At 44.5% G+C, this 27,674-nt stretch overlaps 1 protein-coding gene across 10 annotated transcripts; it reads right to left on the bottom strand.

Moving 5' to 3' along the window:
• Positions 1–208: 208 nt before the first annotated feature.
• LOC142184547 (lysine-specific demethylase 5C-like) lies at positions 209–27,394 on the bottom strand. 10 transcript variants are annotated; one of them, XM_075259470.1, is made up of 28 exons: positions 27,248–27,394; positions 25,885–26,233; positions 19,143–19,220; positions 15,086–15,208; positions 14,777–14,947; positions 14,557–14,694; positions 14,247–14,312; positions 13,825–13,948; positions 12,627–12,811; positions 12,179–12,337; positions 11,929–12,048; positions 11,371–11,529; positions 11,092–11,273; positions 10,452–10,614; positions 10,231–10,350; positions 9,618–9,994; positions 9,394–9,518; positions 9,158–9,311; positions 8,718–8,814; positions 8,274–8,629; positions 8,038–8,176; positions 7,088–7,267; positions 6,216–6,356; positions 5,498–6,019; positions 4,109–4,163; positions 3,828–4,030; positions 3,115–3,333; positions 209–1,249 (listed from the first exon to the last, which is right to left on the bottom strand). In XM_075259470.1, exons 2-28 carry the CDS (start codon positions 26,026–26,028, stop codon positions 1,238–1,240), a joined length of 4,512 nt encoding a protein of 1,503 aa, XP_075115571.1. In that variant the 5' UTR covers positions 26,029–26,233; positions 27,248–27,394; the 3' UTR covers positions 209–1,237. The 10 variants fall into 10 exon arrangements, with proteins under 10 accessions (XP_075115571.1, XP_075115570.1, XP_075115569.1 ...); XM_075259469.1 differs by lacking the exon at positions 27,248–27,394 and adding an exon at positions 27,006–27,239; XM_075259468.1 differs by lacking the exon at positions 27,248–27,394 and adding an exon at positions 27,069–27,239.
• Positions 27,395–27,674: the final 280 nt, after the last annotated feature.

The raw sequence follows: 27,674 nt of genomic DNA, 5'->3' as shown, positions 1-27,674 counted from the left end.
AGTAAGGCTTCTACATGTTCATTTCATGTCTTACCTTCACGTAGTCTTGTAGACCTATGGAAAGAAACTTCTCAGCACCAACAACAAGGCTGTCAACAAAACCGCATTTTTAGGACAACGGACCATTCAAGAAACCAAAGTGATTTTGACAGAACTTTATGAATTATTGAACAAAAAAAAAAAAAAAATTAAAAAAAATGTAATATATCCAAAGCGCCACCTCGTAAGGACATTATTACCAGTTACCTGGACCTAACAAAGAGCAAATACTTCCAGTCATAGGACGGTAATAAGTTAAATCTTTCTGGGTGGGGAAAAAAAATAAAATAAAAAAACACCCTAACAAAAAACCCCAACTAACATGACCCAAAGTCTCCCGAGGCGCCAAACATAACTTCTGTAAAATAAACTGTATCTGCAATACTGAGGTATAACACAGCTTAGGAGCAAACCGGGACACGGCGTCCAAAAAAACCTCTACCTTTATTTCTACATGTCAGAAAAGATAACTCTCCAGAACGGAGTCTTCAGGGAATTTTTTTTTTTTCCATTTTACATTTTCTAGAAATTATTTTTTTTCCTTAAACAAAGTGTTTGCAACAAAGTGAACATGTTTTACAGGGATGGGAAGTGCAGAGCGCCCCCTGGATCCTGAACTATCCAAGGGAAACAGGAGGAAGCAGGGCAGTTAGTGAAACTAGAAACCACAAGGAGAAGGGAATAAATAAAAGGTGTGCCCCCACCCCCAACCACTGTTATAGCTTCCTTACTGACAAGACCCTCGCCCGGCACCGCACCAGATGCTGGCATTGGTCACGTATGTGACCCCAGTCCAGAAGGCTGAGCTGCATGTGCTGGCCAGGACACGACCTCGCCCTGCAGGATCCATGGAGAAAACTTGACAGAATTTGCATCTTGTCTCCAAGTGGAGTAAATTGCTTGACGTCAGAGGAAGAGATGTTCTTGGGATCCTGGAGGAGTCTTATGCAGAATTTTGCCATCTGTCTTGAAGAAGTAGCACCGGCTTCCACTCGGTGTCCCCAGAAAGAAGAAGAAGTTCTCCCCTCCTTTTCCAGGAGACGAGTGTGTAGAACAGAGAATGCTGAGTAAGAGGTAGAGGGGATTCTAGGTCTGGTCACCCCTGCAGCCGCCTTATTCATCAGCGAGGTATTACTCAGGTCTGGTGGGGAGTGTCACTGTCCTGATCCGTATAGTGTCAGGTCCATCACGCCGAATGTCACAAGCGCTGCTAGGGAGGAAGAGAAGATGGAGTCAGGGTCACATCTCTGCAGAGCTCAGTGCCTGGTCCATTACTGGGACAGACATATTATTGGGATACCAAACCCAAAGCAATCTCAATACTAGATAAAAAACAAAGATACCCGCAAAAACTCAAAGCACCAACTAAGTATCAATGTATAAATAACACAAAAAATTCTTTTGATTTTAAATGTAAATTTATTGTTACAAAAATGTTTTTAATTGTAAAAAATATTGGTATCAGGAAAACACAAACACATAAAAACATTTAAAAATACACAACAAGAGTGGAGGTCGCACTGGACTGAGCAGCTCCAGCAGGTGTATAATCTGCTAGTGGTGTAGGGGATGAGAACACCCACAATTAATGTGTGTATAGAGAGGCCCAGTATTTTGTATATATAAATGTAAATAGGCTCCTATTGCCCACAATATCACAAGATCAGGGCACTTAATTGAAAAAATATATCTGTAGCATTGCAAAAATCATACCCACATCACCACTATATAGTAAGAGCATATCAGGTAACAGAACCAATGTAAAGTTACACACACATGCCAGTATTACATAAGCCAACCTACATAGGACAAAATGTGAAGCATATACATAAACCACTGCTCACCAGCTGCGACCTCCACTCTGAGCCCCGACGGACCGTTTCGCCCCTGCTTCTTCAGGGGGCTCAGAGTGGAGGTCGCAGCTGGTGAGCAGTGGTTTATGTATATGCTTCACATTTTGTCCTATGTAGGTTGGCTTATGTAATACTGGCATGTGTGTGTAACTTTACATTGGTTCTGTTACCTTATATGCTCTTACTATATAGTGGTGATAGGGGTATGATTTTTGCAATGCTACAGATATTTTTCAATTAAGTGCCCTGATCTTGTGATATTGTGGGCAATAGGAGCCTATTTACATTTATATATACAAAATACTGGGCCTCTCTATACACACATTAATTGTGGCTGTTCTCATCCCCTACACCACTAGCAGATTATACACCTGCTGGAGCTGCTCAGTCCAGTGCGACCTCCACTCTTGTGTGTTTTTAAATGTTTTTATGTGTTTGTTTTTTCCTGATACCAATATTTTTTACAATTAAAAACATTTTTGTAACAATAAATTTAGATTTAAAATCAAAAGAATTTTTTGTGTTATTTATACATTGATACTTAGTTGGTGCTTTTTATATTATTGGGATACATCAGTAAGAGTGACCAGAGAGTGAGTGCGAGACCCGCCACCTACAGGGCAGAAGTGCATGCAGCTGTGACAGTGACCAGAGTTATGTACACACATATATACCAGCTATAGAGACTATACACGAGCCCCTCCTCGTCAGGGACGACAATAGGACATCGGATGGAGCACATCTGGGGGGAAAGGGGGAGGTCTCAGTCCAGACCATCTAAGGCTTTTATATGGCAGAAGTTTTAAGACACTGCAGACAGTTCACCCTCTTCATAATGAAAGGTTCTCATTCACATTGTGGACCATTCCCTCACTAACTGCTCTGCTTACAGTCAGTAAATGAACATTCTGGTTTACATTCAGACAGAGCACTGCAATAACTTCGTACAGCTGAGTGTTTGCTTCCGTTGTATCCAGAATGGCCCATCCTCTGTGCACTGCACAGCCTAGATATGAAGCCATCCAATCTTATCTAGTACAGCATCACCTCCATAAAGGACATATTAGACCACCACTAACAGGGGGCCCGGACCACAGACCCTGCACCTGCTGCCTGGACTCGTTCACAAAGACCTCTTCTACGTGTCATACACAAATGGTCACCGTCTTGGCCTACTTGGGTTCATGTACAATGAGAGATCTTAAGATGCTGCATTTCTCACCTCTCCATTCTGATTACTTTCAGCACCAACTTTCCTCGGACTCTCCTTCTCTGCCGTCAGGTCCTGAGATCGGTCGCTGCGGCTTCTCTTTGGTCCCAGCTCCTCTTTCTGGAGTGTTGGGGGCAGGTAACCTCCTTCTGCCCTCTCACTCCTTCTCTTTTTCTTCTTTTCATGGTCTTTTCCTTTCAGTCGACTGGTTTTTCGCTCACACCGTTCTATCTGTGAGGGAACAGAGACAAATAAGCCTGGGAATCCTTTGTGGCACAGAAAGGTCAATACTAACACAGAACTCTCGCTGAATGTGTAAGCCTCATGGAGACACTGGGGGTGCAGCCCCAAAACTGGTTTAGGGAACTATACAGGGCCACAAACTACCTCTAGTGCTTCCTAGAACCGCTGACTCCCCATCAAGTAGTGTAAAGGGACAGAGCTGAACGTCATGTATAACTCCGAAGCTGGGTCACTGAATGTTTTTTTAAATTTAGAGGACAAGACAGTAGCCAGGTCCATTACGCAAAAGCCAGTCCTGTAATCCAAGTGAGCATGTTTTATATATCACTTTACACAGACACTTTATTTTTTTCCTGTATAGCACCATCATATTCTGCAGAGGCTTTACAGACGTTGTTACTGTCCCATATAGGACTGTAGATCCCCTATCAGTAAGTCTTTGCAGTATATGACCCTACACTACATATAAAGACTTCTATTACCTCTATCAATGTCCGCAGTCTCTCCACCGGCGGCGTCTGTGATGCTAGTAGTAGCCTCGAAATAGTAAGTTCTTCTTCAAGTGTCACTTCAAGTAGGTCCCCTTCCAACATGAGGTCCTCCAGCAAAGCTCGAGACCCAATAGAAATATCCAGAACTGACGTCCTGTCGATACGTGGGAGCAGGGCTGCCATGGCATCTAGATCTGGAAGGAGGGAACAGTCAACCCAGGGCACATCTGACACTGACACATGATCACAGATGTCCCATGGAGTTAGGTTACCTGGCATCACACACGTGCCATTCTCTGAATGACCATCTCCATTTTCATGGGGAACCTGTATAGGAAGACATAACCATGAAATGTAGATTAGTGAGAGGACGATGGATTCCTTGTTCTTAGGGAAAGGTAAAGGGTCGGGCAGAGGCTTATTCACTTCTCTTCTAGAGCATGTGCACACTCAGCCAAGTCAAGGGTGCATGTTTATAGTGGAGTCCGGAGCTGGGCAATGCTGCATGACAGTACCCTCCTATGTACTCTGCAGGGCACAGGGCTACTTCCTTTTACGTGAGTGACCACGCCTCTCTAATAGTTGGCTCGTACTAATGCAGAAATGGTACATTGTGGGCAGATACTTGGAAGAGAGAACCCACAAGTCTTTTAAAATCCTCAGCACAAAACTAAAATTAAATGAAGGAAATCTCCAATTCATGAGAATCTGTCAACCATCGGCATCCAGAAAAAGCAAAGTGAAGACTGACGCCCCTCTGGCTGAAAACACTCCATTCATTAGAATAGTCCTACAGTCAGTTTATAGGGCAATACTCCAATTTTGGTACTCAGGATTCAGATACAACTATATACAACACTGTCCCCTGCTGGCAGAAGTAGGAAAGTTTTTTTTAAGCATGCAAAACATAAGGCATCTGGCTCTCCATACTGACAGAACAGGGTGTCAAATACCCAAATAGATCAGGAGAATATTCCATAGTAGCGGCTGCAGCTTTAGCTGCTATGTAGATGGCATGCAGTGTGAACAAGGATGCAGCACTCGCACGGATGTCATAGCTGATGGGGATATAGGATAGACCGCCAATATGGTGACCCGGAAAGCCCTTTAAAACCCTACTAAAAAGACACCACTAATGCCATAGGAAAGGTGGTTATCGGGGTTGTGCATACCCTACATACCCGGTAAGGTAGGTGCCTAGAGTTTGTTCACTATAGATGTAAGACACTAGCACAGGTGGTATATTAAAATAGTCAATGTTTAAAGCTGGGTCTCTACATAAATGTCCCCATGACAAACCCTCCTGTCCTGGACTACTGCAGCTCTGGCACAGAGACCTGGTGCAGATGCAAAGTGATTTTTTAACCATTGGAGTTGAACCACAAGAGTTCAGGGCTGAACGGCAGATAAAAAGACAACCGACTAACAGCGAGAACTGCATCTAATCATGGAGGTTTTTGTTGCAGGTTTCATTGTGTAGTTTCAGCCGACACAAGAGGATAAAATCTGTTTTATGCCAATTTATGATGCAATCCAACTGTTAAACCACATCTCCCAGCATGCACACTTGCACAGAAGTGACTGGAGCATGCTGGGAGTTGTAGTTGAAGTTTATGGATTCCTGGAATATGAAATCGTTGAAGCATTTCCACAAGACTTACAGGGTTCTGCTCATTACGTGTCGTCTCCCTTAGTGCCTGTGGGTCCTTAGAATTTTGTAACCGCTGTCTTCTCTCCGCCAGTGTTGTAGCAGCGTTGGCTATTTCTGGTGTTGCCAGTACCCTGCGCGCTCGATCCTGCCAGCTCATTGCTCTCTCAGTTAAACACTGTAGTGCTTCTCCTTCCGGTAAGCGCACTGACAGTTTCTGAAGAGCAACCAACAAAGAAAGTATAGTCTGAAGCCGTGGCCGCCGTGAGCGCACACAGAGTGGACACAGAAACCGACTGTCCCATTCCCACCATGCCAGAGATGGCGAAGCATGTGCCACACGATGAGAAGAAAGTCTGGGCCCAGGTACACACAGCCCATGAAACAAGTCCTGGCAAAGCTCACAGCGCAGCATAAGCTCCCCGGGAGGTTCTCCACACACGCAGACACAACCTCTCTCCAGCGAGGAGTTCATAGTCCGTAGTCTTAGAATTCCTGCCTTCTCCTTCTGCTCTCCTTCTTTAAAGGCCAGGACCTGAACAGACAGACATGAGCCAATAAGATTATTAGCTATGCTAAGGCAGGGTACAAATGGAGAGAAGAGAAATAAAAACAAAAAGACACACAACACACCAAACTGTGCTAAACTTGAGGGTTTCAGAGTCATTGGCTACCTCTTGTCTATGGACACACACACATACATATGCACAGGTATGGCCACCTTTACTTACAATGCACCCAGGATCCCGCAGATCTTGTGCGGACAGCCCCAGGCTCTCTATATCAGATCGATACAAGCCATGTTCTCGCTCTTTCCTCCACTGGGACCTCTTGCCAGTACCTGAAGAAACATCCGCACTTGGGCACAGCACCTGCAATAATAGGAAGAGACAAGTTACCTTCTTACAGGAAAACAGTGCAAGATAATTGTAAAATAGCTGGACTGTCTGCAGGCAGGGACAGGGTGTAGGGGGCTTCTCCACATTGTAAAACAGTTGGGCATTTAGTCTTGCCCTACCTTTCAGTTCTAGAAGACACTTAGCATGATGGGACGTACGATTAGCACAGCAGCCAAAAAGAGCAAGAACATTCACTATAGAGATTAGGGAGGAATCTCCTCATTCCTATTCTGCTGCTTTGTAAGCAATGCTTGCCTGCTCAAACCCGACAGCGCTTGGAATAGATATGGCTAAAGCCCACCGCCAAATGGTCACAAGCACTTATTCCAGTATTACAATTTCAGCACAATATTGCAGAAACTGAACATGTAGCACCAGGACCAGTAACAAATAGTGTTTGTCTTCTGACAGGGCGCAGCACCATCCTATTTCTCCATTCACCCTACTAGGACATCTGTTCCCATTCTTTAGCAGGATGGTAGCCCATCCTTAGATGTGGTGGGGTCTGACCACTGGGACCTCTACCACTAAGCAAAATAGAAATCAAGACTCAACAAATTCCACTGATCAGCAGGGGCCCCATGTTTTTGGCTCCTAGGCATACAACACTGAAAGCTTCCTAAGGATAGGCCATCAATGTCTGACTCCTTGACAGTGAGGATAAGACACTGGACACGAGCCAGGGTTATTTTCACATTAATCACCTCTAGAAGACTATAAGAAGAGTTCTTCTTCAGGAAGGTTTTCGTTGCTTTGTCCCGCCAGGAATGAGCTGCGGCCACTTGCACTTCCAATTGATGAAGTTCATCCATTTTCACTGGGAGGTCTCGACCCACAGCAACCAGTCCCTCCAAGTCATCGAGGCAGGGATAGTGATCTCCATTCTATAAAAAGCATGCAAAGAGGTCAGAAGAGCAGGGATCTGTATGTAGGGTCAGATACCAGAATACTTTGGGGTGCTCATCCAACCCTCCATGATCTCAGCAATACAACTTGTGGAGATTTACAGACAAGAACGTGAACAGAACAAATGTCTTATTGGGTCAGTGTTTGGCAACTTGTGTACTCCACAATGGAGCGGTCCTGAGATCACTGATGATAAAATGAGAGTGTGACTCACATGCACTGAGGGAATTGTAAGAGACCATTTTTATTGTTTACTGAAGGAAATACATAAGTCAGGCCTGTCTGTCCCCTGCTGCTGCCACACACAGCATAGACTACACCAGTCTTAAAGTCCCCGAATGGCACAGCAGAATTATTAGGAGGTTACAGCCAGTCAGGAACGGATACGGATCTCATGTACGAGTTCTAATGAAGTTAGTTAGGCTGAGACATCCCCACTCCAGCTTTCTCTGGTTCTGTCATCAAAACTAGCTTTTGGGTCACTCTGCCACCTACTTTCCCAGTGTTCACAGGAAGCTATCTGCACTATAGAAGCTGACGACTATAGTAAGAGAAGCCCATACAAGTAAATCGTGATAAGAAAGGGTTTAGGGACCCAGGGGCAAGGAGCTGGTTCCAATCTCAAGACCTGGTTATACCAGCCTGAATCTCCTAGGTATAGCGCCAATCTAAAGAGACTTCTGGAGAACCCAGATAACTAAGAAAATCACTAGACTGTGAATCATCCAATATAAGAACTATTTCTGACCTGAATCTCGTCCACATCGGCACTCCAGGCTCGGGCCTTGCAGAGGGCCTCCTTTAAACTTATTGTATTGGGAAGTTGTACTGGAATGTTCTCCGCTTCCTTAATGATTGCCTCAAGAGTTGCAGGCGGATGCTTCTGCCTACAGAGATAACCATCAAGATGTTTGGTATCAACACAAGAGAACTAATAAGACAATGAATGAGGTTTTCTTCAGGTGACTAGAGAGGAAACATCACCTTGCTTCTAAGCACATCTGAGCCTTTTCTTCCCAGCGGAGCGCAATGGAGATGAGTTCTTGCAGCTCACTACGAGCCTTCTCCACTGCAGGGCTTTCAGCCACTTCACCAGCTTCTTGTAACAATGCCCGCATCTCCTGGAGCGTGCCCGAACGTCCTGCAACGAGGGCTGCTCGTACCCGCGATAACCACTGCCCTTGACGCAAATGCCTTGCCAGCTGTACAGCTTCAGGCAACTGCACACCAAAAGCATCACAGCGCTCCAACAACTCCTGCATCTGGGGCGCACTGTCTGGGAGAGACTGTAAGCAATTCTTTGCTTCCTTTTGTAATACCTCAGCCTTTTCCAGAAGTTCCTGAGAAGATTTAACGCAGATATAACATCCTGCACATCACTGGCATAACATTGTATGAACCTAGAAGAAAGGATGACTTTATAATCACCTGTAGTGGCGCCAGCTGATCCAGGGCACATGGAAGAGCTTGGATACGTCGTATGAGCTTATGCAAACTGTCCAGAGACACTACTGTAGAATTAGTCCTAATATATAAAAAAAATACAATGTAATACATATACCAACAGGCAAGTACAGCATCCTACCCTGATATGCTGAGCTAGGGGCATACACAAGTAGCATAGGGCTCAGTCATGAAATGGCTTGCATCTCTTAATTTTAGCACCTCAGGTGGTCCCTGAAACAGAAGATGAAGTCTATGCAAGCTGCATCACTTCACCAATCAACGAATGGGTGAAGTAATGCAATTTTATGGCTATGCAGCAAAAATTTCTATATAACCCTACTAAGTACTCTTCTGAGTTTGGCTCAGAAAAAAAAAAAAAAAAAAAAGAATCTCCAACCTTATACTGCACTTCTGATACAAACCTTGAAGGCTGAGGAGCACCAAGAACCTTCTGGGCCTCACTGATGCAAGAGTCGGCCTCTTTAATAGTGCCTTTTAGTTCATGAAGCATCTCATTCTCCGCAAACCTTTTGTCAGAAGCTTCTTTTGCAAGAACCTGCAGCTGTTCCAGTTCTGCTAAAGATAAACAACCCCAAGCCAGTTTAATACAATGAAGACGTAGCAGAAGCCACAGTTGAGAGAGCTGTTAAAGTCTCACCTATTTTAGCACCGTTCTGAAGCTCCAAGGCCCGTCTTACTTTGTTTGCCCAAGTGTCAAAGGATTCAGCCCGAATTTTTAACTTGTATAACATGGCTGGCAACTCATCAAGAGTGTAGCGGTACCTAAAACAAATATTATCATTCACTACAGGACATGTGACTTCCACTGTAAACCAGACACAACTGGTTCTTACTAGAAGTGCACAAAAGTGCCAGCCTTACCTGAGATACTGACGGGCTGCTGGGCACTGGCACAAGTCGTCAATGTGATACAGGCACACAAGGCCTTGAGGACAATTATAGCATGCCAATGCAGAAAGAAAGCAGGTGGTCTTGCACTTCTGACACTGCCTTTCATCATCAGGGAGCAACTCGAAGGCTTCCCGCTCAGCCTCTGTAATGCCTCGCTCCATCAAGGACTTGCGCAGTCTCCGTTCTTCCTGCACCAGAATAAGCATCTCCTTGTGCACTGCAGCAGCCAAACTGAGGTCCAGTCTCTCCGGACATGCAGCCATCTTGCACATTAGCTCTTCATGGGAGAAGACGCAGTATCGCCGGAGCCTCCGGTAATGTTCAATACATTTTCGGCCGGCTGTAAGCTAGAAGTTGAAGAGATCATCTGTGAGGTTGACTTGGATAAATCTGCATTGACTTTTAATTGGTAAACTTTCACACTCTAAGTGTTATTGCAGCAGGCATTTGCCTGGAGGGTTTTATGTTTTAATATTCAGCTAGGACAGCCGGCTAAGAATTCTGACGCTCTGATCTACATCTTATACAATCTTAATGCTCAAACTGCAGGTTTAGCCTGAAAACGTTTTAATGAGACTCTCACCCAGTCAGCAGTGCAGAAATTGACTGCCTCAGCAAAGTTGTAACCCTGGTTGAAGCCACTGTGATAAGCTCTCGGAAAGGTAATTACAAATTCTCCAGCGCATTGGTTTGTCCGCACAACCTAAAGGACGACGAGAATTTAATATGACGAGAGAAGAACGGAATAAAATCCATCTAATGCTAAAAGAAAACGTCATTGCACAAGTCTAGAGAATCACTGACCGGCACCCCATGTGCCATCAAGGTGTTGGGGTTCATGAGTGTGACCAGCTGGTGAAGAAGATCGGGCTGACTTTCAAAGAGTTCTGGAGTCAACTTCTTCATAACCTCTTCAAGTTGTTCAGCAGCAGAAGACGGCACCCCATACCAGGTCTTGGGCTCTCCCCTGGAAGAATATAGTAGTGGTTTATGTCATCTCAAAATTGCAGACTAGAAAATGTGCAGGGGAAGGGGGGTGGGGGGTGTTAGTGGGATTATTAGCCAAGACATCTGCGTAAAAGGAAGAATATGGGATCCAAACGCTGGGTGTCTCAACCTCCATTGAGAACTGTTCACATAAGTGGTTGGGTACTCCGCCATCTCCATGGATAGACTATGAATGGAATAGCAGAACACACGTCCCACGGCTGCAGGACACAAGAGTACCTCTTACATATTCATGATCAGCTGAGATCTCAGCATATCACACATTTATCACCTACCCTTTACATAGATTTGTGTGGACCAACCCTGTGCTAGGTCATCAGTATCCAATACACATATAGGACAACTGCTAAAGTTTTATAAAATCCTATAAAAATGTTACCCCTAACAACATACATCAGTGTGTGTCTTTATTATTATGAATGGTTTTGCATCTTACCAGTGCAGGTAGTTGATGGAATAGCTCCAGTGATCCTCAATATGCCAACAGAAAGCAGAGAACACCATGCCCACATACAGCCAGGGCACCTTCATCCCAGAGATGTCAGCATTGATGTGACACAAGACAGACTGCTCAAGCACTGGCATAACATTCAAGTTCCAGCCACTTGTGGCATACGCCTAGAAGAACCAACAAGAGAGTCAGATTTAAAAAAAAAAAAAAACCTCAAATATAGGCATGGAAAATAAAAGTACGCAAACTGAACATGTCAATCACCTCCTCCTCTGGAGTCAACTCGGTTTTGCCATCAAGCATTGGGAAGCCACTGCCAAATTCTTTGGAGTGAATATCTGCTCCGTACTGTACAGTCACATCCTCTTCTATACTGTTCACCAGGCGCCAGAACTCCTTCTCCACCAGCTCTGTAGGTACCATCTGCAGGGAACAAGGAAGATTATTAACAGCAGCAAGAAACCAAGTGTGCTGGTTGTATCATTGGATCATCTTAATACTAACACAACACAGGAGGCTCCCGAGTGCCAGAACTGAAATGTACTCCAGCAGTGACTAGTAGAAATTTCAAGTAAGTCTCATGCTGCGATTTACAGCAAGCTTGATGGACCAAGCTGTCCAGTCTAGACCCCTACCCATTTACTTAAAATGTGGCCAACAGTTTCCGAAAGAGCAAAGTGGTGCATCATGGGGCAGAAAAGCGCCATGAGCCACAATTCCTCACAATAACTTCCTTGCACTGTACCAATTCATGTCCAGAATCACTGTCAGGTTTCCTGCAGAGTGCCCAATGCAAGCGCCAAACTAGACTGGCAAACTCACATGAACTGGCATGTTGAAGTAATCCGCCTTGAATGTATCGGCCATTTCCCCAAAGCTCTGTAATGTATACTCTCGAGTGGCCTGCTCAAAGCCAAAAGCTTCAGGGGGTCTCTTACATTCCTAGAAGTAAAGGGTAGAGAAAAAAAAAAAATTGTTACATATCCTGTATAGAAGTTATTTTTTGGAACTGGGTTAAGTTATTTTATGTATTGTTTAGGAAACACAAAAAGGTTTCTCCCATTTGACTTACTGCAATGACACATTTAGGACAATGCCAAATGCCTTTTGGAGGTTCTGGTAATGGGGGTAGCAAACAGAAAGTATGATAGTTGTCATCGCATCCATCACAAAGTAGTAATTTCTCATCGTCATCTCCACGGGAGCAGATACGACAGACGTAGGTATCCATCTGTATGGGAAGCACAAGTGAGGTCTGGTTTCATAATAATGCAGCTCTGGGGAAGATCAGATTAGTGTTGGGAGTCCCAGTCTCAACATCCACCCCAACCAACTATGCAAGGGTAACCCAGTAAGGCCTACATGGCAACGGTTCCCAGAGCAGCTTTCTATTCTGGGTTATGGAAGTGGGTGCCAAGTAGAGGACCCTTCACACAGCACGAGATCTGTATACTCTAATAGGGCGTATGGACAGGGGTTCCCTTTAAGAGACAAAATTGAGAGAAAAAATTAACACTAACAAGCGGACGTACAAACTGGGCACTGCTATTATTTCTTCGGAGCCTCATAGTCATCTTGGTGCAGGGTTCAGGACTGAGTGACCTCTCCCGCTTTATATGTGGATGGTATTCTCCATACTCTCTTGAATCTATGTTAACCTCCTCCTTCACCACCAACGTTGGTGGGCACTCAGGAATATCAGTTTCTGTAATAAAAACAAAGTCTGGTTATACTTTGTAGTAAAGATCTACAGCAAACCTATACAAAACCTGGAGGTTTTTGCAATGTCTACACCATGTCATCTTCTAAGCAAAAGCCACATATCATGCTAGCTCTGGGAAACATCAGGTTTTGTCAGAAACAGCAAAGTGGATTTCAAGGATTACCAAAGCTGGCCAGTCATCTTTGTGCTTGATCTGTCTACAATGCCAAATAACTAGAGAATGGAGCTGATCTGTCATACAAGACTAAGATCCTGGACAAGGAGGCTTTTAGATTTTACTAACTCAGAACCAACCATCTTAAAGGGGAATTTGGGATCAGAGATTTGAATGCAGCAAATAACAGCACTTCTGCTTATCTGTATCCTGCACTGGGTCACCAATACACTCTGCTGCTATATTTGTATAGAGAGCAGCTGCAGAAGTGACATCATGACAGGACAGCCACACATATACTGCTGCACCACACTGTATACAAACAGTGAAGAGGACACACGGAGTGCAGGAACAAGGGATGCAAGTGCTATTTTCAGCATCTCCCCTGCTACCTGCATACACATTTCTGATCTCAGACAACCCCTTTAAATGCATCAATTATAAAGGGGCTGGAAGAAGAATTCTTTGCATTTGATATTGCTAGCCTAGTCTTAAGAATCCTCCCCACCACTTTTCAAATAGCTAGACACATGAGCCATTTAATTCCAAAGGTGGCCCAGTCCTTTTCATTGTTTATCAAGCACATACATTCGGTAGTATGGTCGCAGCTTGGTCCCATTCAAGTGAATAGGAATAAGCTGTAATACCACACACAGCCACAACCAGATGTATGGAGCTGTGCTTGATAATCAGTGTAAGGGATGCTGCAATCAGCTGATCAGTAGGGCTGCTTGGAGTCAGAATATTATACCCCACTAATATTGACAGCATCAGTAAGTGTCTGATATCCCATTTAGTCCCAAATTTAGTTATCTCCTCCATTGGAAAATAATCTTCATACCTTTCTTACGAAGGTTTTTATCTTTTGCCATTAAGCCAAGTCCCATCATTTTTGGGCCTGCGCCATAAATTTGAAGCTTTTTCAGCTCTGGGTTCTTTTCTATATCTTCTTCGGTGGGCTCTGGCTACAGACAAAAGGAGAAATCAGAAGTGAGAATATTTCTGACAGAAAAATTGGTGAGGAAGAAAGAGGAAACCAAAGCAGCATCTAAAGACTAAATCTACACAAGCAAGAAATAATAGTACAAGGTTAGATAACAGCTCTTATAACAGATAGAAACATAAGACTACAATACAGGACAATGTGAGCACTAAACACGCAGTCTTAAGCATTATAAAAAAGGTCACATATGACGTGACTCGCACACACTTATTAGAAACATAGGGCTAAAGCGCAATGTAGGACACGCGAAAATCATATACCCAGGGTGGTGATGTTTCTGGGGGCCGAGAGGAACTTTGTGTGGCAGGATCTGAGCTGTCAGGATCCTGCATGAGATGACAAAAACAAGGGAAAAGGAAAAAAAGTGAGACCAAACAGTCCCTGGAGGTCAGAGGTGACCTCTACCTGGAGGTGAAGCCTTCCTCACAGCCTCCTACACACACCATCCTGACAAAGGTAACCAAAATAATGCATCATAGTATTACATGATAATGTGGACAACAAGAATATCGTGGAGATGTGAAAGTCAGCAAATGGAGGAAGACTGGGTTGTCAGACTAGAGTTCTTACCTCTTGAGTCAGCCGTTTGGCTCGTCGCCCGTAGCTGGTGATTTTGGAAGGTTGCACAGACTGCCGCAATGGTATACTATGCGGTTTATACTCCTTATCTTTTTCCTCGCTGTCATATCGTGGTCGTTCGCCACAATCCTGCGTTTGAAATATCCCAATGTAAAGGAAAAGTTTCATACCTTGGTATGGGATTAGTGTATAGAACGCTGGGAAATCTTACCACCAAGTTTGCTCCTGACTGGTACATATGAAAGGGGTATATAATACGTTCATAATGGGATCTCAACAGGGAGCCAAGGTTTTTTCCTGAGGGATAACCCATGCGTTGTGCCACGCGAGCCCATCTCCTCTCCCTGCAAATTGGTTCATAGCCACCCTCCTCCTGCACAATCTAAAAAGTCAAGACATAAGCATGAGATTTGCAACACAAAAGTATATGCGTATACCAAGACTGGTCCTGCAAGTTCTCCATCGTTATAAACCTGTTAATACATAAAAAATATCAGTGCCATGTGGAGAGGTATACAACCTTGTTGAGGCTGTAGAGGTCCAGGATTCTTCGCTCTACATTTGGAATTTTTAGAGATGATCCCTGGATCTCCCAGAACTTGGCAATTTGGTCCAAGTAATTTAGCTTGACTCTGGTTTCTGCCTGAAAATGGAAAAGTTAAAGTTTAGGATGATATTCACACTCTCCTGTGAGAGAGAGAGAGAAAAAAAAAAAAAAAAAGAAAACCGCGAAGCTTCTCCTGTACCACTAGTCAATCAGAATCCCAAAACACATGTATGCACTAAGGGGAACACAGTTCATCCATAGAAATATTTGGCACACATAACATGTACATATCAGAGAGGGGTCTCATGTGCGTGAGCATATTACAGAGCCATTGTTTTACAGAAAGTAGTATAGGTTTGTTATATGGCACCCATAGCACTCTATAGGGAATTGCTGTACCTCTGTGTGTCAATTTTACTGTTAGTTTCTGTAGGGGCCAATTCAGATGGCTTTATTATATGGACCATATCACAAATTCCATCCCAACAGTTAGCCATCAGACCCACAGTCAGGATTTGCAGCCATTATATGATCCATAAATACAGCTGCCACAATGAATTAATGCAGTGCATGCGGCAACATGTGGCGTGTCCACTGTATGGAGATGCAGAGACCCGTGTGCAGCCACACAGCCTATGCAATCATACATGAATTTTGCAGACAAACTTCAAAATGGTTCTAAACCTATACGCCAAAACGGTAGAGAAGAGAAAAAAGACCAAACACATGACATGCAAAAATACAGGGGTTGAAAACAAACAAATTGTCATAGTGAGACATCCCTTCAAGCATAGATGTGATTCTTCAAAAGCCGCAGCACAACTTAAAGGGGCTTTCCAGTTAAAATGCCATGACAAGTATCTTACTATGCGACTAGACCTTAATTTCTCCCAAAATATACGCTGCTCAAAAAAATAAAAGGAACACTTAAGCAACACAACGTAACTCCAAGCAACACTGATTGACGATCAATTTCACATGCTGTTGTGTAAATGGAGTAGGCAACAGATGGAAATTGGCAATTATCGAGACACACTCAATAAAGGAGGGGGGAGGGGTCTGCAGGTGGGGACCACAGACCACATCTCAGTACCAATGCTTTCTGGCTGATGTTTTGGTCACTTGTGAATGTTGGTTGCGCTTTCACATATGTGGTAGCATGAGACGGACTCAGGATGGCACATCAATCCGAGCTGTGGCAAGGTTTGCTGTGTCTATCAGCGTAGTGTCCAGAGGCTGAAGGCGATACCAGGAGACAGGCCAGTACACCAGGAGACATGGAGGGGGCGATAGGAGGGCAACAACCCAGCAGCAGGACCGCTACCTCCGCCTTTGTGCAAGGAGGAACAGGAAGAGCACTGCCAGAGCCCTGCAAAATGACCCCCAGCAGGCCACAAATGAGCATGTGTCTGCACAAACGGTTAGAAACCAACTCCATGAGGATGATATGAGGGCCCGACGTCCACAGATGGGGGTTGTGCTCACAGCCAGACACCATGCAGGCCGCTTGGCATTTGCCACAGAACACCAGGATTGGTAACTTGGCCACTGGCGCCCTGTGCTCCTCATAGATGAAAAGCAGGTTCACACTGAGCACATGTGACAGACGTGACATGTGACATCTGGAGATGCCATGGAGAGAGATCTGCTGCCAGCAACATCCTTCAGCATGACCGGTTTGGCAGTGGGTCAGTAATGGTGTGGGGTGATATTTCTTTGGAGGGCCGCACAGCCCTCCATGTGCTCGCCAGAGGTAGCCTGACTGCCATTAGGTACAGAGATGAGATCCTCAGACCCCTTGTGAGACCATATGCTGGGTGTGGTTGGCCCTGGGTTCCTCCTAATGCAGGACAAAGCCAGACCTCATGTGGCTGGAGTTCGTCAGCAGTTCCTGCAAGATGAAGGCATTGAAGCTATGGACTGGCCCATCCATTACCCAAATCTGATTCCAATTGAGCACATCTGGGACATCATGTCTCGCTCCATCCACCACAGTCTGTCCAGGAGTTGGCAAATGCTTTAGTCCAGGTCTGGGAGGAGATCCCTCAGGAGACCATCTGCAACCTCATCAGGAGCATGCCCAGGCATTGTAGGGAGGTCATACAGGCACGTGGAGGCCACACACACTACTCAGCCTCATTTTGACATGAGGGGGGGGGGGGATTCCAAACCAGGCCTCCATTGGTTAATAAATTTGATTTCCATTGATGATTTTTGTGTGATTTTTTTGTTATCACATTTAACTTTCTACAGAACAAAGTATTCAATGAGTATTTCATTCATTCAGATCTAGGAGGTGTTATTTCAGTGGTCCCTTTATTTTTTTTTGAGCAGTGTATATTTGCTGACAACTCTTGGAACCCTGTACATGGTTTCTTATCTGTGAGCAAGTCCAGCTAACACCATGGTATCCAGAGTAAACAACGCTCACACTGCAGCAAACTACCACAATAAGCGGCACAACCTGAAACTTCTTATATCAAGAGCCCAATCTAAAGGCTAAATGCAGAACCAAAGTTATACACAACACGTTATCCTAGGATCGGACATGACCCACTGAAAGGTAAAGAAGCAGAATAGTGAAAACACGGCGGCATTGATACCCTGACAGTCAACATGAACCACAGAGACATACAGGGTTGTTTTTTTTTTTTTTAAAGATATTAATATACATATAATAATACTTCCTGAAAACCAGCGAGCTGCATATGTTATAGGAGCCCCCTCTATGGTCACCTGCAGAGATTACTAATTTTACAGGTTTCCCATGACCAGTTATATTACAAAGAAACAACAGGACACTTCACAACATGTTCTGCAGTGTTCACATGAAAAGCCCCGAACCCTGTTACTGCAAATAAAGAAAGTCATTTGCTGTAATGTTTTTTGTTCCAGTGTGGAGTTATTTTAGGTGTGTGGTGCTAATTGTAAGTGCTTTAGGCCTCTGTTGGGCTGGGAGAAGTCTTTTACAGGCACACAACATAGCTGACTACATTATTCTATATAATAGCATACAGCAATCCAGGGGGAATTTACTAAGCCACCTACACCAGGATTCTGGCATACAAGGTTGGAGGTGTGGTGTACAGCCCTGTTTCACCCTATAGATGCACCATGTTCCTTCTGCACACAGTGTGCCACTTTTTAAGAATGTGGGCAACACCACAGGAGGCAAGCCCTAGCCTGACAAGTTTTCAATAACGCCCATCAGAAAGCTGGCGCGAGTTATCTACACCAGTTCTTGACTGGCAAAGATTTCCATTCTGGTGCACAAGATTAGGCCTGGGCAATCAGGACCCAAATAAAAATCTTGATTAAATGAGCATTTTACCTTATGATTAATGGGATTATTTAGTTCACGTCCATTTACAGTACAAGTCAGGAGAACCTTGCAAGACTGTGGTTTCATTTTGGCCAAACAGAAACTACTATTAAACTGTGGGGTTTCAGGCCACACAGCATAATGATGAGAGTCGAGCAAACAAAGTGTTACTCACCTCTCCTGAGCTTTGATGTGGCTCCCTGTATTCTTGGACACTTCAGACTTGACGTCTGACCCTCCAGGCCCAACCATAGGCTTCAGCAATAATGGAAGATAGAAGTGACAGAGACAGAAGGGAGACCAGGAGAGGTGAGAAACACTGGTTTTCAGGTTTGATCACCTCCCCCGGGCCTCCAATCATCATACTCTGGGGTCTGAAGGGACCTTAGAGTATAATAATAGCAGTTGCGATTTGGTCCAAATGAAACGGTTGGTAGAACCTTGAAAATGTAATTCCCCCCACTGTGTAGTGCATGTAAAATATATAATATTATGCTCTATGCCTACACAGTGGAAGTTTTTTGCAGCTTTCTGTTGTAGACATATGCTAGGAGCTTTCCCCCAGATACACAAAGGCTGGAAACATGGTGTGAACAGTCTTACCTGCAGAGGAACTTGTTTGAATATGGCCCCAATGAGACACCAAGCCATTGGCTTTTATGTAGTGTTACCTAAACAAGCCCCTCAAAAATCTTCTGGATAACTTACCTCTAACTCATTAAGTCTCTGAATCCGAGGGGTGAAACGAAAGTTATCAACTTCAACGGCAAACGGCGGCTGCCAATCCTGAAAAAAAACCATTGGGAAGGGGGTGGCAGAATACAACAAAGTTACTAGCAGCAAGCAATAAGATATGAAACATTTACACAATGATGAGCTGGAAACACAGAATGGCACATTAAGAAAAAAGAGGAAATAAATGACATTACATTCTACAGAGTGGATTCCACACATCCCAGGTGAGCACTCTGAAGAGGACAAAGTGTGTAAACCCTGGTACAAGCAGGTCAGATAACATTTATTACACAGCATAAGGCAGTGTTCACATGTAGCAGCCACAGACCCCAAAGCCATTTAAAAGTGGTTGTGCTCATCAGGTAAATCCACGTCAGCTGGTTGTGGTTATTGTGGCCACCATGTGTGAACTTGCCCTAATAGGGGAAACAAGCCCATGTTATATAAAACCACAAGGGGCAGCTCTGCCTCCTGGTGTCACAACTTTGTACTGCACCAGATAACCTTCTAATAACAATTTTCTGTAATTACCCAATAGGACTCCTCACAGCAAACAATGCCTGATAATACATAAATGCCTCCAAATTGCCTGTGAAGGGTGGAGGGTGCCCAAGTAGAGGGTGTGGTGCAGGAGGATGATCGCCCTTTCAGATGGGGTTTACATGTTGCTTTTATCTCAGTATTGAGTAGCCTACATGTCTGCTACGTCTGTAACATGAGGATTATAATGGCGGATAACTTATAGGTGATCTGTATAACTGAATGAAATTCTTTATAAAGAGACCTATGTAAACGCCACCTGAGACTGAAGGCCCCACGTGGTGTCCTACAGCAAAAATAATGCTGCGTGATAAACCTAGGCAGCAACACATTGTGGTTTTTCCCGCAGTGTTTTTCACAGAAAGTTTGTCGAGGTTTCCGCTGCAGCTTCAGTTATACCTATGGGGAAACAGCCAGCATTTCTGTAGGTATAATTGACATGCTGCGGTTTCCAAAACCGCAATGTTTTTTGGAAACCATAGAGTGTCTTCTGCGCATATTTTCTTGCAAAGCGCGGGATGGGAATCACAAGCAGTATTTACGCCACATGGGGTCCGGCCTTAGGTGGTTTTCACGTGTTTAGCTTCCATCTGCTTAAAGCTATCCATATTTTCTTGACTGAACTCTGCTCTACATCACAGCGAGGTCTTTCTAGCCATTCAATACATAGAGCGTCCGTCATTCAGAAGCCCCTGCATTATTACTCACTATGATGCAGCAAGTTCAATGCACACAGCAGAGGTCACATGAACGGTCATGAAAAAGTGACGCTACAATGTACCCGGATGCAGACATCTTTGCCTATATCAATTTCAGCTTTATGGAACAACTAAACAAACCAAACAGCCAGTACTTAAAGGGGTTGTCCTGTAATGTACACTTCTCCACAGGACATGGGATAAGCGTCCGATCTCTGGGTTCTCAGTGATTTAGAGGACAGGTAGAAAGTTCCTCTAAGGCCAGGGGTCAGCAATCTTCGACACTCAAGCTGCTGTGAAACTACAACTCCCAACATGCTCCATTCACTTCCAAGAACAGCGGAGCAAGTACACATGCTAGGAGTTGCAGTTCTACAATACCTGGAGTGCCGAAGGCTTTCTACCACTGCTCTAAGGCCGCCTTGTGTGCCCGTGACCTACACTCCCTCCACTTCTATGGGGTTGCCAGGTCTATAATCTTCAGCAGCACCCACAGTCCCATGGAAGTGAATGGAGGACAGGCACAAAAGCGCACTGGCGCTCATTCACAAGGAGGTCTTAGGGGAGACTTAGTGATTGGACACTTATCCCCTGTCCTGTGGATAAGGAATAAATGTCTATAATAGTACAACCCCTTTAACTGCAGAGTAAATAAACTGGTGTTTGACTTGTCAATGTAGCGGCAGCTTGAAGACTACATGTGGCTATTGGTACCTTGTGTGTCACCGACCATACATGGGACTAGAATCAGGACAATTATTTTGAACAAACAGTCCTACAAGTGCCAAATCCCCATAACTGCTGCCATATAAGAACAGTAACTGCTCAGATAAGTTGACGTTTGGAAATGGCAAATTGATCTGATTGACATCAGAAAAAAAATAAATAAAATCTGCCGATCACAAGGCTTGTAGCATGCAGAAAAATCTGAAAGATAATCTAACAGACCGCTCCATTATAGGGAATAGAAAAATCTGTGAGATGAGGAAGAGGACTGGCCTATCCCAACAAAATGTCTGCATATACACCAGTTTCAGTCTCTGTAAGATGGGTCTGAAGGATCGACTATACTGCTGTAATAAACAGCTCTATCCTCAGCTTTAAGGACTTCCAGGTCCAAGCTAAAGCTGCCCATACACAGGATAAAAGTCAGAGACAAAGGATTCTGGGATTTTGACCAATCATTTAAAAAAATGAATACAACAGCAAATGTCTGTCCACCATGATCAGTCAAAATGGTCTGGCTTATGTTGCCATCATCTAATGTGGATGGCTACACCTTGAATAGCTGTCAGGGTTCTCAAGCCCACCTCCTCCATGATGGATTTTATTGAGTGTGCATGTATTCTCAATTACAAGAGGGTAACCTGCTGTCATACCCCAGCGAGAACAAGAGACACATGCTAGAATCCAAGATGCCCACCCTTCTAGCTCCCCCCCCCCCCAATATCAGTCACCATTATAAAGTTGCCAGGTCCTTCAGAAATCTAAGGTACACGGTCATCTTTAATTTTTCCAATGAGACACAATGGGCTATAACCATCCATTAGAGGATGGGAGCTTATCCTAGCATATGTCAAATGGAAGCTGAAGACGCGTTGTGAACAGACTCCTACTCACTGCCAGCACAGCACTTCCTAGACAGCGCCTGAACCAGTTTATGCAACAGGCAAAGGTGACCCAGATCCAGTACGGTCACCTTCTATACTGAGAAGATAACACTTCTCACACCTCCGCTCATGAATCCAGGGAAGGGAACCAAATTCTGGGACTTGCAAAGTCCCCTGAAAATCCCTCAATACACACACATACAGTAAGGAGGGGAATCACAGGCAAGGAAGATTCCCTGCCATCTTACATATGCAGTCTTTGATAATATGGTCTTAAATACCTGTGGCGCAAAGGAAGGGCAACCAGTTACAAAGTAAAGATCATTAGTCACAATATTTGTGATATTGATGATCTATACTAAGTATATCAGCTTAGTGGGGAATTGGACCCCCAGGACCTCCACCAATCAACATTCAGGTGATTGCTTTGTACTCATTGAAGAGGCCAAAGCAACGTGGTGAGACATGATGCAGGGACTGTACCGCAGCTCAGCCCCATTCACTTGCATGGGTGTGCGCTGCAAGCAAGCTGTGAAAATATCTTACATAGCACCAACATTATGTTGTATGGCCAGCAATGCTAACCATCCAGAAATGGATGATTATACTGAATGTGCAAATGCTACCTAGTACTAGTCACAAATGGCTTATTACAACCATTTTCTACTTTTCAACTAGTGGTGTATGATGAAACGGGATAACATGGAGATCCTTTCAAAGCAAGCCTGGGGAACTTTTATTTAAGACCAAAATTGTTTCCTTGAAAACCATGTTCTCAGCAGCATTAGATCCTGTATCAGAGGCTCTCTGAGGTCACATTATGGAACATTGGTAACGATATATAATTTTTTGAAGGCCCCATCTCTCCCTGGTGCTCAGTTTCCAGAAGTTTTTTTTTAAAAAAAAAAAAGTGTGCTGCACCATTAGACCTCCCCCCTCCAAAAAAAAACAACCACAAGACCCCAACAGTCCAATTTAAGTTACTGGAACTTGTTATAAGATCTCATGCATCCAGTAAAACCTGAGCACACAACACTACTGTAACCAGCAGCCATTGTGATCACAAGGGTCTACGTTCTCACGACTTAGTTTTCAGGCTGCGCTGCCATAACTTTAGGGACTTATTAGCACGCCATGTTGTCCCATTCAGCCTCAGACTGCTTTGCTATTGCCTGATTCCTGAAGTCTTCAGTATTCTGTTAAATCCATAAAATATGTTGAAAAAAACAAACATTTGTGAATTTCTCAAAAACATTGCACTTTACAAAAAAAAAAAAAAAAACACACCTCCTTCAATGTACGATTGATTACAAACATCCAAGGAAATTCTGGAAGTGTTGCTATAAATCATACTAATCTCCATAATGGCAAACAAGACCATGAAAGATATATTTTTTGCTATATACACCCCACATGACCATTTTCCCCCATAGTTTGTATGGTCTGCTAGCAAACATATCTTGGCATGAACCTTTGGGTGGAGCCTTTCATCTATTGTGTCCATGTAAGGCAAAAACCAATCTGGGCCTGATGTGTTCTATTCAGTAGCAAAATAAGAGGGAGAAAAAAACCCAAACCCTATTTTATATATTTGGGATAAGGGATAAACGGTCATTAAAAGGGATGTAAGTAATTGCCAGGTTAATGTCCCCTTTACCCAACAGCAAACATTACAAAACTCCATGTCGATGTCACACAAGACAACATGAGTTCAGTGTAGGCCGGTGTCAGTGCTTACTGCAGAAAGGCAGATCTTCACATTTCACTGCTTACGTGAGACAGGAAGCGCCTGATAATGGACAGTCAGAGGTGTGACTGCAGCATAATAGACAGAAGCAGAGCCGATCTGTGTACAGTGACCAATCTGCCCCACGATATCCCCCTCCATCAAAGCCAGGTGTAGTTTAGACAAGACAACTAGTTTTACAACTCGAATCCAGTTTTTAACACCGACAAGTGTATATTAGTGTGAGAAACCTCGAGTGATTTAGAGTCAGAAGACTTGGCTTCTATCCTCAGGCCTAAAGAAAGGCTATAGTGCTGCCATGTTGCCTAGGGCAGCCGCCTCCTGCCGCTCTGCTGACAAAGCCTCTCACTTAGAAGCCATGTCATACAATATGAGGTTGTGTATAATAGTTACAAGGTGGGGGAGGGGAGTTGGATTGTACCATACTCATCCCCTGGAGTTGTTTGGTCTTGTAGGGTCACAGGAAAAAAAGAAAGGGATCTGCCTAGAACAAGCAGCCCGTCCTGCAGTACCCATAGGTAGCACAGAAGACATTTACTGATAATAGGAGTGATCAGAAATGTCAATATGGCCGACAGAGTCAGGACTGCCACTGAGCAGGCGTGGGAGGCAATTACACAAAGATAAGAGAGGAAGCAACAAAAGTAGCCACTAAAATGCTGAAACATTTCCTTCAGCATACTCCCACTCCAGGCTCAGGCCTTCTATTAAACGGGTTATCCAGGGACAGTTTATCATTTACTTACTCTGGGATTCTATTTCAGTCGAACCTCAAGTTTCCAGGCTGGTTCCAACCCTGGGTCACGTGACTGGAACCAGAACCCAGCACCGAGTCGATCTGTCTCACAGGTATCAGCCTTACTGCTTTACATGGGTTCTGGATTTAAGGTTACAATGATCTAGTTCCCCGGCACAAGTATATGTGCATGACTCAGGAGGCCAATCAACTCGGGTGTTGGGTCCAAACTAGAGATGAGCGAGTACTGTTCGGATCAGCCGATCCGAACAGCACGCTCGCATAGAAATGAATGGACGTAGCCGGCACCCGGGGGGGTTAAGCGGCCGGCCGCTGTCAAAGCGGAAGTACCAGGTGCATCCATTCATTTCTATGGAGCGATCAGCCGATCCGAACAGTACTCGCTCATCTCTAGTCCAAACCCATGACCCAGGATTCAGACCTGTCTGGAAACCCAAGGTTCAGCCCAACTAGATCACCAGAGGAAGCAAGCAACTAAACAACTCTCATACACCCTGTAGAAGAGGTTACATCTGACGTTTGGGAAAGCTGGGTGAAACAAATATGGCTCTTTAGATGAACACACAAGGCCTCAACCCTACAATGACGGCATGATTATGTGGGTGCCTACCTTCAAAATTACATGGTCAGTGGACAGCAAGATTTTAGTAACAACAGAATCAAACCATATGCAAAATACCAGAGTGCTGGTGCCCCTGATTCTGTACCAATTCCTGCCCCCACTGCTTTAGATCAGCCTTCAGGGAGTCTGGGAAAGCTGGATAAAAACTACGATGGCTGCCATTACAACTTATATGGTATTATTACTCAGCTGTCCCAGCAGATCTGCCTAACCATACAACATTTTCATTTCCTGGGCCAAATGTGTTGAAATCCAACTTCGTCACAAGCATTGCTGAGCTGTACTGGCAGCCATATTGGTTGCCACCCATTTTCCCCCCTGAGCTTATACAACTAAACATTTGACCAGGATGAGACAAGGACCTACACTTGGGCTCTATTCACACTCTGTTAGACTTCTTCAGACTATAGTAGGCTCACTCCTGGATGCCTTTACCACGATGTTTGCCATACGCACTAGGAAAACTCCTGGTGCATATGTCATAGAGAACCCACAGCCCCACCCCCCACCAACCGGACAGAGGACAAAAGCTCCTGTAAAAATGGAAGTCACAATGCCAGTGTGAACAGAGCCTTACAAATGACTTTTGTGAGTAATACTGCTGGGAAACGAGGCAAACAAGAGAAGTAGTATAAAGAAACAAAACTAGTCAAAAACCAATTTAAAAAAAAAAAGGAGGTTTATAGTGAAAAGTTATATTGTTGGAGTTTAGGCTGTGAAATGCAGCCACCCTATACTCACCACGGGTGGCCGGATTTTGCATATTCCAGACTTCTCGGCAATAGGCCTGATTCGGGCAATATAACCTAATGGGTCAGCAAACTCTTCCCAAGTGGGCTCAAACACAGGACACTCGGGAGGTGGAATGAAATCTTCAGTCTCCATGTCTGAGTGACTTGAGAAGGTAAATCCAAGGGGAAGGGTGTCGACGTGTATCACTGCATTATCCTTCAGCAGAAACGAGGAGGTCTGGGCAGAATACAATAATGGTGGGATGAGTCAGGCCCGGGGACTGTAAACTGATCCTGAATCAAGATGGTAGCCCAGATGTGAAGATGTCGACTGTTTCCTGAGACACGGATTATTCTGCCTGTGTAGTAAACAGAAGACAGGGTGAGAATAGACTCAGCAGAGACGACACTTCCTCCCTTGCTATGGCCGCCCGTGTGCTATTTATATACATTGCCCTATTCTTCATACTACGCAAGGCAAAATAACTATTGGTGGCACGCCGGCGGTCATTTACATCATCGCGTACTTACCAAATAACACCGATTTGTGAGCCGTAACAACATACAGATGTTTAACACAATTTTAAGAAAACCTGACAGGTTTTCGGTCACCTTGGCCCTATACACACACGTTAGATGTAAACACGACATACGTAAATGGATGGAAACAAGTATATAGATACATGCAGATGGCCGCCACATCAAATAACTAAGATACAAGCCGACACGGCCACAGTCAGCAAATATGCGACATTTTGTTACGATGCGATGGTCTCACAGAAAATCGGCGTCACGTAGTAACATTAACGATTGGTAACAAAATCGTCAGCTGCTTCTAAAGATGGTCCGATAAATACAAAAACAAGTCGGTCATTGGGTGAAGATGGCGAATTTTCTACCACAGAAACGCAAAAAAAACCATGTGCGGATGCTTACTGTGCGTGCGACTATGGCCGGCTGTTCTAGTATAGCGATAAGTCAGTCAGATATACAGGTCCTGTCTGGCTGACATAGAAGTTTCTTGCTGCCCCATCACCCCCCTTGTCACACAAGTAATATGGAGATTTATAACAGACTGACTGAGAGGAGAGACCCAGGCAGCAGCAAAGATGGCGGCACATCCCCTTACACCTCCTCCTTCCTCCCCTCTCCGGCCCAGGCCGCTGATAAGGACCCTAATGGACAGCTCTCCACCTTGTTATTGTTGTTTTCTTCTTTCAGAGTCGATTCTCCCCCTCAGTCTCCGCAGCAGCCATCTTGAAATCATATCACCGGTGTCCTTCCGCGCCCCCTCCGGTGACCCCACCCTTTACCGACCACCATACGGAAAGACAAAAGCCCCAGTTGTCACAGGAGATAAGGAGACATCTAACCTGACACTTGTCAAGACTCTCAATGGAACGACGAACGTCGCGTAGGAGCTCATGTGACAGGCACGTCAATAAGTCCCCCCCCCCTCAGCGGAGGGATCTATCAACACACTGCGACCAGGCCGGGAAGGGAGCCGGACTTGATATTCCCGTGCAGTCGCACGTTTAAAGGTCCCAGCTGCGCATGCGCGGCCACACAGGAAGCGGGTTGGTGGAGGGAGGGGAAATACCTGCTGGGTGACGTCAATGGAACCCGGAAGTGTGAGCAGGCACGTTGGAAAACAATGTTTAAAGGGACAGGAGAAGGATTTAAGACTAAAGCCATAAGGAGGGTGTTAGGGGCACTGTAGCTTTAAAATAAAATTGTAATAATTTTCAAGTAAAAAAAATTAAAAAAGAAAAAAATTAAGTTATATAGTGTAGAGGAAAG

This window comes from Leptodactylus fuscus, chromosome 11 (assembly GCF_031893055.1).
Source record: "Leptodactylus fuscus isolate aLepFus1 chromosome 11, aLepFus1.hap2, whole genome shotgun sequence".
Taxonomy (NCBI): Eukaryota; Metazoa; Chordata; class Amphibia; order Anura; family Leptodactylidae; genus Leptodactylus; species Leptodactylus fuscus.
This window is presented reverse-complemented; position numbering and strand designations above follow the sequence as displayed.

Bases quoted from the DNA above. Each gene is read 5' to 3' on its own strand.
- LOC142184547 (XM_075259470.1), bottom strand. From the start codon at position 26,028: ATGGAGACTGAAGATTTCATTCCACCTCCCGAGTGTCCTGTGTTTGAG. The intron at 14,948-15,085 runs GTTGTATACCTC...TTGACTTTTTAG, and splicing joins ACCTCTACAGCCTCAACAAG to ATTGTGCAGGAGGAGGGTGG. The intron at 12,812-13,824 runs GTATGAAGATTA...TTTTTATTACAG, and splicing joins TAAAAACCTTCGTAAGAAAG to AAACTGATATTCCTGAGTGC.